General features: G+C 40.2%; 1 protein-coding gene across 1 annotated transcript; it reads left to right on the top strand.

The window, feature by feature from the left end:
- Positions 1-2,432: 2,432 nt before the first annotated feature.
- Positions 2,433-13,777, top strand: tmem192 (transmembrane protein 192). Its single transcript, XM_034541828.1, has 6 exons — positions 2,433-2,566; positions 3,654-3,809; positions 4,179-4,440; positions 4,576-4,698; positions 11,886-11,991; positions 12,978-13,777. The coding sequence occupies exons 1-6, from the start codon at positions 2,537-2,539 to the stop codon at positions 13,090-13,092; spliced, it is 792 nt and encodes a 263-aa protein (XP_034397719.1). The 5' UTR covers positions 2,433-2,536; the 3' UTR covers positions 13,093-13,777.
- The last annotated feature ends 90 nt before the right edge of the window (positions 13,778-13,867 follow it).

The following is a 13,867-nucleotide window of genomic DNA, read 5'->3' as shown; positions in this document are numbered from 1 at the left end:
CCAATGCTTCTGCACTGATCACGTGACCGGTTTGGGTTGGATAGCCTGACGTAGCTTGACCATTATAATGCCTTCCTCATCGTCATACCTTCTCATTATTTTGGGGTTTGGTGTTTACAGTTTTGCATGAAAGACGAACATATATAAGTTATTGTGAGTATTGCTCAGATGCAGTAGTGTGAGTTTGACGTACATATTATCTTAACAGCTGAACTTTAACTTTCCTCTTGTATGTTGTACATCCTCATCATGATATTTTTGAATTGTTATGGTCATCTGGCTAACTCACACAAGCTTTCTTTCTTTACAATTAGTTTTACAGGAATGAGAATGCATGTTATTAATTATATACTTGTTGTTCTTTGGATTTTTGAATATTTTCCCTTTATGTTTTAGCCATTGTTTATTCTCATCGACTGACTGCATCAGAATCAGTGCCTTATGTAACGAATGCCAGGGCTTGTGTGTGTGGACGAGTAATTTCACACTCACACGGACCTCGGTGTGTGTCTGTGTGTGTGTGTGTGTGTGTGTGTGTGTGTGCGTGTGTGTGTGAATGAAATCATGCATGTATAGGTATGTAAGTGATGTGTGATTTAACTTGAAGCACAGTTCCATACCAGCAAAAAACATTGAATCTCCTTATCACCTGTTCTCTTCCACCCCCTCCCATGAGCTGAACCAATGACACAAAGTGATTTGCTGCTTCCCAAGTTAATTATTCCCTCGTATAATGACAGTTTCACAATGTCCTATAATCTCTCCTCGTCTGCCTCTATCACAAGTGTTGCCTCCCCAGAGTCTGAGCTGAATGTCTCCGTCCTTTGTGCGTCGTTGCTTCTATCTGATCTCAGCGTCTTCGTCGCTCAGAGGAAAAGCTCAGTTCATTGTCTTTTATAGCAAGTGTATGTTTATCAATAAAATATTTTAAATGGGATTCTTGCTGTCTTTTCTTTTTATTAAAATGCTCGTAAACATGTAAAATATACTGTCCAGAAAAATGTGCATAGATCAACATTTAAATGTGTAAAAAAGTATTTAGATCAGTAAGAAATACTCTGTTACGTGCTAAAGTCCTGCATCAAAAGTACAGAAGTAATTTCAACAAAGTGTAAAAACTTGAAGTACTTGTTTTACATCAGAATAGTCTCCGCCCTTACTATTCATTATTGTGTCAACAGTATTTTAATGGTGTGGCTGGTTGAGGGGGAGTTATTTGTAACTACTATATAACAAATGTTTGCTAGTTGAATTTTAAATATTTGCTTTTATTGATTGATTACAGCCAATTAATACCAAGCCCCAAACAAGACCAAGCTTTGTGATCTGTATTCCCTGTTACTATTATAATCAACAGAGCATGAAAAAAGTAACCGGAGCAAAGTAGCACTGCATCCAGTCCGTAACTGTAAGACACGTCACAATGCAACACACGGCTCAGGAAGCTGACACGCGTCAGAGAATATATGATAAAAATATACGATGAGAGAATATATAGTGATATATTTTCTATTTGCCCCCAAGTCTGTTTCACTGTGCGAGGGTCACAGCTGAGTGAAAAAGGCTAAACTGCTGGTATACACCTGAAACAGATTAATTAAAAAGAATACACACATATTGTCAGTCAGATGTATCGATGTATGAAGCAGAGATATTATAAATCTGTCCATTTACACACACACACACACACACACACACTCACACACACACACACACACACACACACACACACACACACACACACACACACACTCACACACACACACTCACACAGTCAGCATTGTTTCACCAGCTGTCTTTTTTTTGCATTTGTCTGATTAAACTGTGGTCCTTTTAGTCTGAATTATGACATGCTCAAGTATACAGTTGCAGAAAATGGAAATACTCAAGTAAAGTGTACATTACCAGGCTTGGTAGTGTGTGTGTGTGTGTGTGTGTGTGTGTGTGTGTGTGTGTGTGTGTGTGTGTGTGTGTGTGTGTGTGTGTGTGTGTGTGTGTGTGTGCATCTGTGTGTAACTCTCAAATTCCTAATTAATAAAAGTTATTACAAGCTTACTTTGCTTGTAATCCCTCGGATAATATAGATGCTTTGCTGATCAATCTTATGGGAACTGGTGTTTTTATATCTATTCAGTTTTCATAGCCTGTTGGCTCCTGTCCTAAAATCACTAAATTTGTGTTGTGATGCACAATTATCAAAACGGTAAAGTATTTAGAATTGTCTTCTGCAAATCATCTGGCTTCCAATAACCTTTACAATAAATTAAAAAAATACAGTACTTATTGTAGTGCTGTTGCATAGGATTGCAGGAGACGGTTTCTATTTTTCTGCAAGTTTTTACAATTAAATTACTGAATTAATTGGGCTAGGAAATAAAGTCACACAGCGATGATCGGAAACATAAAATAGGGGGACCGGAAATGCACCAATATTTTCCTACGTTTCCTACCCGCCCCTTTTAGAGCATGTAAGCTAATGGGTGTTTGTTGTTGTTTGGTCATTTCTTCTTAATAAACCGCGGAGCTTCAAAACAAAATGGACTCAAAGGGAGCCTCTCTGTACGCAGTACGTACCTGTTGCTCAACGTTCACGGTTTTCCTTACTAATAATGTGTGTGGCAGGTAGCCTGGGTTAGCTAGAGCTAGCCAGTGAGCTAAAAACAGCTAACCTGGACATACTGTGTTTCTGTTGGGTAGCAACGGATGATTATATCTTTTATAAATGATCAGATAACCGAGAAGTTATGTCGTGTTTCCTGTTTCGTGAATGTCACGTTTGTTGTGGTGCAGATTGAATAATGTCCAATCAACGTCTCACGTTCACTTTCAGGCACAAACACAAGAGTCATACACACTATTTAATACAAACTAATCAGATGTTATTGATCTCCTTGATCCAGTCATTGGAAAATGGAGGTCCTTGTCGATTTTAGCCTGTTAGTTGTTTATTTATTGTTGTTGTTGTTGTTGTCTCTTGAAGGAGAATGAGCCATTAGTCATTACTGGAAGACACTAAATAAAAAAATATGCGGATAAGCCCTATTTTAATACTGGAGACACAATATAAGATAAGAGATGTGGTGGAAGATGTAAAACTAGCAATACTGCATTGAAGGAAAAATAAAAATAAGTACCAAATATAAAAGTAATTGTTCTGCATTTCAGGGTCAAGTCATTTAGAGTATTGATACGTTAATGTATACATCACTTTACTATTACAGTTTCTAAAATTTGAGCTAATTTTACACTGTTCTATTTTTATCCTACCTATTATATTATATTCCATCATCGTTAATTTGTTGATTATATGTTGTATTATTAATCTAAATCTGCAAAGAAATCATTGTCATCCCTCTGAATTGTAGTGCTCAAGGATAAAGTTGCAGAAAATGGAAATACTCAAGTAAAGTACAAGTACCTCAGTATAGGTACAGTACTTGTGCACTTAGTTACTTTCCACCACTGGATAAGAGACAACTTGATGGTTCCTCTAGTGGGAAATATAGTATTAAAACATCACTAGAAACAGACAAGTAGGTAGGAACAGGATACAATAGAAAATAGAAACATTACAAAGTTATAGATATAGATGTCAACTCCTATGAATTTAAAGACAGTCCGAATGTAACGTTATGATATGGTGTTTGCTTTAGCCGGCGGGCAACTCAGTAGATATGTCACGCAGCACGGAGGAGGACTCTTTGGTGGACGGGCCTCTGATCTCTGCTGACGCCCTCCACTCTGCCATCAGGAGAGAGTTTCAGACCATCCCAACACCCTGCCATGCCATCTTGCTGTCTCTGCTGCATGTATGACATGTATACACACACACACACACCTGTTATGATGTTTTTGCCACTATAATTTAGTGCTGAAATGATCAACAGAAAATGTATTGTCAACTGCTTTGATAATCAATCAATCAATCATCTGAGTATTTTTTCAAGGAAACATTTGATAATGAAAATGAGTTCCAGCCCTATACTTGTATATTACAATTTAAATATCACAAAGGCAATTTTTAAGAGAACTCTGACAAATGTAACACATGTATTTAACCTGGATACGGGCGGTGACCTGTATTATTACCTGAACGTGTAATAAACATTGATGGTCTGTGCTGTCATCTCCTGCTCCACGTATCCGTCTCACTCGCAGTGCTCTCTCCTTCGTTTCAGGTCGTGTACGTGGTGTTGTCGATGTGTGTGGCAGTGCTGTGTGTGTTGGAGTTGGGGCAAAAGGAGGTGTGTGCGAGTATTTTGGGTAACGTGCGAGGCGACAGTGTCATTGTGTTTGGGAAGGTGTGTTTGTGGGTGCTGGTGCTGTTGTTCACCGGGTGTGTTCAGCACCACCACGGCCAGGCCAGGAGCAGAGGATACCTGCGATTCTACAGACAGACGCAGGGACTGAAGCATCTGCCGCTCACCGTGCACTCTGCAGGTACAGCTGCACACATGCTGTATGAACTAGTATGAACCCATTTTACTGAACATGCAGAGGTCGGTTTTCTCCACAAGGTGGCAGTAACGCTGAAGGAAGAATGTGTGTCTGTGTTTGTGTATGTTTTCTGTGCAGGAAATGTTCTGCTGCTGGTTATTCTGGCTGTGCGATTATCACCGACTGTGCAAACCTACATGCTGCTCAGCGTCCTGGGGTTTGAGCTCTTGGTTGCATTGCCATGCCTCCTCTATTACACAGGTAAGCTGATCTATTAGGTAAGACCCTTTCACTCTGGTATTACAGATTCACTCTTTTATAGGACAGCAGATATGTGGTTGACATTTGGTTGCATACAATATATCAGACTTCTAATGGATGCGTGCATGCTCACACACACACACACACAAACACAGGCCCGCACCCTCTCAAAGAGGAAAAATTATGTAAAGAATTCAACTTCAGAGATAAAAGAAAAAGAACAAAAGATATGTGTGCCTAAAAAATAAACTAGAACCAAGTATATTTAACTGAAATTGATACACTTTTAAAAAGCACCGTGAAAGAAAATATATTTGAACAACCTAAATAACTGTGGTTACATTCTGGATAACTTTCTCTTTCTTTACTTACAGTTCAATTCAGTTCATTAAGAGCTCATACTGTGCAATGGAGGTGTCTTGTGAGTAGTGAGAATGAAACAGTGCATAATAGTATAAAAACACCATGGAAAGAAAAAACAAGAACATAATAAACATACTTGAGCTAATGAACAGTAACTTGGCATAAATGTAGAAAATATATACAAAAGATAATAATAATACAAAATGTAAAACTCTGAATGGTAATAAATAAACAATGAAGAGGGCTCTCGGCTTAACAGCTTCATCAAATGAAACATTTTGTCCTCAATCAGTAATAAAGACACGCTTCCTGTTTCCACATTTTGAAGGAGGGATGCTTATTAGATTCTTAAGTATTACTTGTAAAAAGGCAACATGACAGTATTTGTTTTACTGTGGGAATTATTTAATGTCTCACACAGATCGACATGGTCTGAAAAAAAGTTCCTCCAGTGTTACAGGAGCAGCATCATTCTCTTGTGGATGGTGGTAGTTATATCAGTAGTGCTACATGGAGAGACACACCCTGTAGATTACATTACACGCACACACACACACACACACACACACACACACACTCTACCCCCACACTATCTGAGCACATTCGCATCACAATACCTGCCCTGCCCTTTTCAGACTCGAAAGCATGACAATCAACCATTCAGCTCTCTGTCCTCCCTCTGTCTCCCTCCCTCTGTCTCCCTCTCTCTCTCTCTCTCTCTGCCGATCAGCTGATTATTCGCTTCTGTATACGAACACCATGCAAACTTTGGATGACACCCCCCACATATCGATCTATTGTCTTTTTATTCTTGTCTTTGAAGTCAGGAACAAATTGGTTAAGTTTAAATTGACTCCATCTGTATCGGCCGCTTTGTTGAAACGGCCTTAAGCTGCAAAAACCTACTAGGGGGATTCAACCCCTTTGCAACACAACGGAGCGTTCTGCCCATAATTTACACTTAACTCAATTTGCTGTGAAAAAGTACGACCATTTGAGGGCATTTGGATGCTATTGAGTTTTTTAAATTTTTGCTGGATGTAATGAAAACATTTTTGAATTCCGCGTTGGGCCTCGAACAACTTCTAATGATTTAATTTAGTTATTAAATGTCACCTGGAACATTTTGTCTAGTTGATTTCCCTCGCTCGGCTCGTCCCCCCCACCAAGTTTCTCAACTACTGGATCAGTTCCAATGTCTTTGTGTTCATTGCTCATTTTAAATATTAGCATGCTTACACTCTTAACTAAGATGGATACAAACATTGTGCTGCGTTGCATTTACCTCTGGAATCCGAATTAGGAGGATTCCTTATAACAAGTCGTAAAACTAAATGGTTTGCTCCAGCCATGTGAGCTGTTATTAATAATACCACTTGATAACAACACAATGCGCCGGTATTGTACAATATGTATAATTTGTATGTCTGCTTTAATTTGACACAATTACGACAGAAGTGCTTATCAACCGCATATTACTAAAGCTTTTTTACTGTTAATGTGAGGAGCAGCCATCTTGGACTTTGAGGTCGGGGTTTGGTGGCTATTCAAAAAACCTTTTGCAATCTTCTCATGAAAGTTACACGCTGTAGGAGCGCACTTGCCTCACGCCAACATCATGATCTTTAAAGACAGGGAAGACACGTCTTGCAGCTCTATTGGCATGTATGTTATTTTGTAATAAAGTTGTTTAATATAAAATAAAAAAAATGTTTTTGTGTAATTTGTAGATATTAATAATTCCATTTAAATCTCAGCTGCTGTTTTCATGACCATCGACTTCGACAATGTAGTAATCTTAATAAGTGCGAGGTTTCAGACCAAAATATTTCTTTACCAACTGTTCAAAAAGTAAATAATGTAGCTTCTTTTAGACTGGATCGTGTTGAGGAATAGTTTTTAGACAATTGTTTTGTGGTCAGACATTTATTTTTTGGGGTTTATTTGGTGTAGTTTAGGAGCTTTAAAAAAGAAAAAACATGGTTTAATTTCTCAAAGTAAATAATCAAGAAGTCTCTGATTTATGACGTGGGCACACTAGTATGAGTATTCTGCCATAAATCTTCTTTACTATGTATTTCTTTATATTTCCACAAATCTGTCATTTTTATTCTACAACAGTAACTGACAATAAACAATACATATTTCGATATTCCAAAGAGTGTTATATGAAGTGCAACACACTGGCCTTCCTCCCAGTAATGAAAAACTGCTACTCGAGCCGCCGTAACAGAGGATATTGATATTGAAGAATCTGTAATGAAAGGAAATCCATATTAAAGGTGTGTTTGGCAGCTGAAGGGCACAGATTTCGGTTTGAGATACCAGAGATGCACGGAGAGAAGATAAGAGGCATTAGGATTTAGCCTAGCCAAAGGGTCGCCCTCGACCCACTCCACCCAAACACAGGGACACACACACATTGTCCCCGTGTTTACAGTGTGGGTGATTCGGCTTGTGAGGGGTGGGGGGGTATCAGTGTTCGCCCGCCGCATTCCTGCTCAGATCAGTGCAGTCAGGCACGACGCGAACCGAGCGACGCCTCGCAGCGCAAACCTCCTTGAAGCACAAACACAAGCGCGCGCACACACACATTCTCTCGACTGATGCAGAGTCAAGGTGACATCAGAGAGTTCGCGAGGAGGGAAGAGGGGGGGAAAGACCTCATTTCAGAGGCGACAGAGAAGGAGAGATATATATATATATATATATAAAGCCTGCAGCCATGAAGTCCATACAGGAAGGCCTCGTTCAACTTCTCTTTGAAGTGAATGCTCATTGTAAGTGTGTGTGTGTGTGTGTGTCTTTGAGGTTTGCTGTATGTTTCTGCCTCTCTCTCATTTTAACATGAATACACTCCCCTCCATAGACCTCCATGCACATCAAAGCCATGTCTTGTCCTTCAAAGGCTTTAACTTAGAATACATCTCTCTCCTCTGCCTCGCCAGAACTCAGTGTAAGCTCTGCAGGGCACGGGGTTAACACACACTCTGAAACAGATACAGACAGTATATCTCTCACACACACACACACACACACACACACACACACACACATAGACACACACATATATACTATCATGTGCTATTTGACAAGACTAACATGCTCTGTAAAAAAAAAAAAAGTAAAGATTGTTCTTTTTTGGCCTTTATTCAATAGCGAGATAGAACAGAGACACTAGAAAGGGGGATGACATGCAGCAAAGTGCCACAGGTCGGATTCAAACCCCCGGGTTGCTGCGGTAAGCACACTAGGTGAGCTACCTGGGCGACTCAAGACTGACATGTTCGACATGTAACCGTTTGCAGCTAATCCAGAATTGCTGCCGGCAGATTTCCCTCTATGACCAATAGACTTCACCCCCATACTCAGATCTCTTCACTGGCTCCCTGTAGCGCATAGGATCCACTTTAAGTTTCTCACTCTCACTTATGGAGCACTGCGCTGCCAGAGTCCTGCATATGTGGCTGAACTACGTCACCCTAATGAAGTGAATTATCACCAGACTCTCAGGTCAAACCTGTTACATGACCGAGCTATGAATTTGTTTTATACACCATCTGAAGACATACTCGTTTAGACTGGCGTTTTGGGTCAAATTCATGCTCCAGGTGTGCTTTTTCATGTGTGTTTTTATTGTGTGCTTTACTGTCTATTGTGCCTTTTCTATGTTTTAATCTCATAGATTAGTGGCCCTTGTATGGTCCCCTTGTGTTATTTATGTTTTCTTCTTCTCTGAAATAGCGCTCCTGTGATGTGCTGTTTAAATACATTTTAGTTACTTACTTACAACATACTTTTGAGACTTATTTCTGATCATAAATACCTGGTCGTTATCTTTCCCAATTGTTCCATTCCTGACGGTCCATATGAAAGGTGGGCAAAGTCAATTATAATAAAGTATACAAATCAAAGAATTATTATTGATGTTCACTAAACAAAAAGTTGTGTTCATCTCAACAAAACCTGTGAGTTTGCGTGTATTAAGTACGGTAGTTCAGATCTTGAATCTTGTTAAAAAATTTAAAATTCTTAATCTCAATTTAAACAATTTGTAACTATGAGACTCAATAGAAGGATGAACAATGATAACGTTGAATTATCAACAATCTTTACATCATCCACATAACTTTACACTACAACACAATCTACCACATATTCTCTTCGATATGCTTTTTGTATTTTCTATCCTGCGTATTGCACTACTTGTTGGTTTGGAGTCTTGTGGTTGAACTACGAATCGTCTGAATGTTTACTTCACGCCCACTGATTGTTGCATTATTCACTCTTTTATTCTCTATGCTGTACCGTGCTGTGTACAGATGGATGACAATAATGTATCTCTTATATTAACGTATACCGGGCTTTATATGAATCTGTTCTGAACGGGATGGGGACACTTCAGATCCGGTCTAAATTTGTCAGGTTTCAGTAACTTTGTGGCTAACGTCTTTTTTTAAGTGTTCTAATCGTATAATAAACCCACAGTAATCCTGTTGTAGTTATGATAGAAACATGTTTATGTTGTCCGCCGTTAAAAGAAAGTGCTCAAGTTAATGCCTGTCTACCGTTACAGTACATTTACAAGCTGTATTCTTCCTGGGAAAGTATCAAGCGTACTCGTGTATTTCTCAGTTTTGCATCCATACTCAAATAATCGGACACCAGAAATTATATTTCCTAGAATTAGTAAATAAAGCCGGATGCAGCGTGTGAACCGGCTCCCACAGCTCCTGCGTGTGACACAGATTCCCCGTAGACTTGCTTACTTCTTCTACTGAACTCCTCTAATGAGCTGCGTTGCAACTCAAAAGACTCCATGCCGCTCCTGCGCCCTCGTCTTGCGTCGCTCTTGTCGGGGCTCCGTGGTTGTTGGGATCCATTTTTCTCCCAGTTCTTTGATTATATATATATTTTTTATTCAGGCAGTGCAGATTTGTGAGCACTATTTTGTGGCCCCCCCGTCAGCTGTTAGCACCTCTGCAGCTCCACTGTTATCACCTGGAAAGAGATGAGGTCTGAGCACTGTCTGTCCGGCCGTGTGAGTGCTTGAGAGTCTCTAACAGGGACGTGTGAAAGGTGTCACTTCCTTTACAGTGTTCCCTCCATCCGTCTGTCCATCTGTCCGTCCATCAAAGTATCTCCATCTGCTTTTAGCCCCCTGAACTCCACAGAGCTGAGGGACGTCCCGATTATATCTTGGCTGAGCTCATCGTAATAACCCTTTACCCTTTTCTTTCTGTTATTAATACAAATACAACCAACACTCTGGTTGTTGCATTCACTTTAGCAAGTTATTTTGGTGAAATTAGGGTTTAAACCTTCATTTTTTATTATTATTATAAAAACAAAGACGGAACAATAACAGACACAAACAATAACAACAATTAACATATTCCAGAAACAAACAGCAACACGGAAAAACAAACAAGCTCAAAATGAAGCCTGTGGAGCCTATAAATGCACATTTTAGCCACTTTATATAAAAAAAGCTTAACTCTTTCTCTCTATAAAATACATGCATTTGACATACAATATTACTACGATTATTTGTGCACCGGCAACGAAATCCCAACAACAAACCTTAAAAAAAGTTCATAAAATAGAATACATCGCTTATTCAAAATTATATAATTAGGACATTTAAGAAACCTTTAAATTATATTGATATTTAAGGAATTTCCCACAGCGCCTATAAAAAAAAAAATACATTTCCCAAATAGAAGATCAATAAGTTATGACTTTGTTTCTGTCATCAACCAGTACTACAAAAACTGGTTTGACAGCTTAATTTATCTATTTGTTTTTGCTGCTTTTCTATTATGTTCATAAGCTGCAAAGTTCACTGGGGTAAATACATGTAACACAATGGAGGAACAGCATCACAGTCAAGAGAGTCAGATAATCAAAGTAAATATTTGTTCACAAATTATTATGAATACATTTGTAAATATGTTGCTGTGAATGTAAACGCTTTAGTCAAAGTGTTACGTTAACCTGGTCATTCTCAGGAATGTGTGCATGCAAACATTTGTTTTAAAGATAGTTTGTGTTTCTGCTTCCTCTTTTATGAAACACAGCGCTTCATTTCTCTGGCTTTCTGGAATGTCTTTCCCTCTCTCACACATACCTACTATTGCTGTATTTACAGACACACGCACACAGACACACACGCACGCACACACACACTCACACAGATTTAGGGCCTCATTATGCAGGAATGTGCAGTATTTCTTTAGATTGTGTGTGAGTGTGGATGCTGAGATGCTGCACTGTAGCAAAGTAAAGATAGTGCTCTTTAGAACCTCCCTGACAATTTCCTCTGGCTAATGACACTCGAGTCTTATCAATACACCTCCCTCTGCCCTTCCTCACACATTTGACCTGCAACCCTACACACACACACACACACACACACCACGGCCTTATCTTGATTCAAACAGCGCCAACATCTGCCATATTTTGTCTGTGGCCCTTCTTCCAGCTACTGGATACTTCACACCCACACCTTGCTGCTAACCCCGCCTCTTGTGTAAAGGTGTATGTTTAGGGTGTGAGGATTAGAGGTTTGAGTGCAGGATATGGCAGCTCATAAGGACTAAGTGCAGGATATAACAGCCAGTGTGTGTTTAGGAGAGGGAGAGGGATGGAAAACTGTAAAAAAACAAACAATGTGTGCACTTTCTCCACCTGAGTGATTAATGTTTGTAGGACAGCTCAAACTGCCCAATAACATCTTCATGGTCCTTGTGTGCAGCGGACGAGGTGAAACAATGGTTTGAGGATGTTGAGAGAAAACTAACTGAGTGTGTTTGTGGTTTTAGTCCAAGTGATGCGGTTCAACAGGGAGCGAGCTGCACCGGATGTGAGCCAAGAAGAGCACTCGCTCAACCACAGTGTCGTGAGTCTGCCGAGGGAAACCGGCTTCAGGTACGCCGATTCCCACTCCGTCGCCCGCCCACCCCGCACACAGCAAAGAGAAACATAAACAGAGAGAAATATTTAAATGTTGGTTTTGGTCCGACTTTCATAACGATAATTAAATCGGTTCTGTAAACAAGGATTTTTCTTCTCATGCCGAGGGACAGAGAGGAAATAGAATCCTCCGGAAATTACAGCAGAGCATCACTCTCCCGTCTTAGATATTCAGCTTTGATCCATGCCAACGGCTCACTGTTTGATTGTCTAGCCAACACTTTTTTACATTTGTTTCAGTTGTTTTTCTCTCCCTGAGAACTAAATACATCACTGTTGTCGCCTTTATAAGAAAACTAGCACCACTTTCCTCCCTACGTGTCATCATTTTCCAACTTCCATCATCTAGTCTTGTTTAAACAGAACTGTTATGAAACATTTGTGTGTGTAACTTATGCTAATTTAAATAATGTAGGCTTCATGTACTTGGACACAGTCTATTTAATATTATAATTATATTATAGCCCCTGAAAACACTAAAAGCATCAAAGCTAAAGTCAGTTTTTCCCAACCTCTTCAGCTTCTGTGGCCTCAAGGAACTTTTCTATTTTGAGAGAAGTGCTTCATGATTTCCTAAAACAGGTGTTAACTGTAGTTTCTTTGCAAACGTCACTCAATCAGGAGTAAACTGTATTTGTTGGGGACTATTTTCAGAGATTTTCTACGCTATAACATTTACAACGGAGGGATTGACTCCAAATACAGTTCACATTCAGTTCCCCAATACATGGTAATAAAGAAAGCTGCCACCCAGTGCTCCAGTGTGGTTCACTGACTTTTCGGAGATGCATTTAGCGCTACGGCACAAAGGGAATATCAGGCTTTGGACAAGCCACGTTTGTTTTTTTAGAAAAACATGACGATATCACCAGCCTTTACCAAGACAGATGTTCCAGATTCCACATGTGAAGAGTGCTCCTGTGTTGTTGTGTGTGTCACAGAGAGGGCTCCAGTCTGCAGGAGGTGGTGGAGAAACAGGCCGACCTGATAGAGTACCTGAAACAGCACAACACCTTACTGAGCAAGAGGCTGCTCAACCTCACCGCTCAGCACTGACCACAACCCGGCCTCCTCTTCCTCCTCCTCCTCCCTGTGAGCCAGAGCCCGACCACTTTAATACTCGGCTCTCTCAACACAAAGGAGAGGGGGATCGGTGGGTTTGAAAGGGATGACGAGAAGCGAGAAGAAACACTGTATAAAAAAAGACTAAAAGCGAGGAGATCCCTGTGCACACAAGCACCTGTCCGCACAGACATGAGATGGGAGGGCTTCCCCGCGAGGCACCTGAGACGGACAGATAACGCGGCAGGAGGTGAGCCGTAAGTGGAGGGCAGTTAAAGAGGCGGAGTGGGCGGAGGAGGAGAGCAGTCATGGGTCACAGATCAGAGGTGAGGGGGTTTTTATCACTGTCTTACAACCTCCGGTGACCCGCGCCTACATGCCGCCGCTTGTGGGGGCGAAACTGAAGAAGTGAAATTGTTTTAGAGATCATGTGCACTGAGGAGGAGCTGAAAGAGTCGGAGATACAGGAGGGAGAGAGGTTCCCACTCATCAGGGTCAAACAAAAGAAAAAGATTGCGTAACGCTGTAAATGTCCGTAAGTGGTATTTTATCTGTCCGAATGTGTAAATGCTTCGTTTGGTCGCAGTTTTTTTTTGTTGTTTTTTTTCTTCTTTCTATCTGTTCAATCATTGAGTGTGTGTATTTGTGATCCGATTCCAATAAATATGTAATAAACCCATTTTTCTTTATTTATTATGTGTGTAAGCCCTTTTCAGGAGTGACAGTATACTTCAGTGAAACCCAAGTAAGTGTGTGTGTGTGTTTTTTT

The sequence above is a fragment of the Cyclopterus lumpus genome, chromosome 1, assembly GCF_009769545.1.
Source record: "Cyclopterus lumpus isolate fCycLum1 chromosome 1, fCycLum1.pri, whole genome shotgun sequence".
Taxonomy (NCBI): Eukaryota; Metazoa; Chordata; class Actinopteri; order Perciformes; family Cyclopteridae; genus Cyclopterus; species Cyclopterus lumpus.
Note: the sequence above shows the minus strand (reverse complement) of the source record. Positions and strands in the feature narration are given on the sequence as shown.

Coding starts and splice junctions, on each gene's coding strand:
- tmem192 (XM_034541828.1), top strand. CDS start 2,537: ATGGACTCAAAGGGAGCCTCTCTGTACGCA. Junction 4,699..11,885: donor ATGCCTCCTCTATTACACAG/GTAAGCTGATCT, acceptor TTGTGGTTTTAG/TCCAAGTGATGCGGTTCAAC. Junction 11,992..12,977: donor CCGAGGGAAACCGGCTTCAG/GTACGCCGATTC, acceptor TGTGTGTCACAG/AGAGGGCTCCAGTCTGCAGG.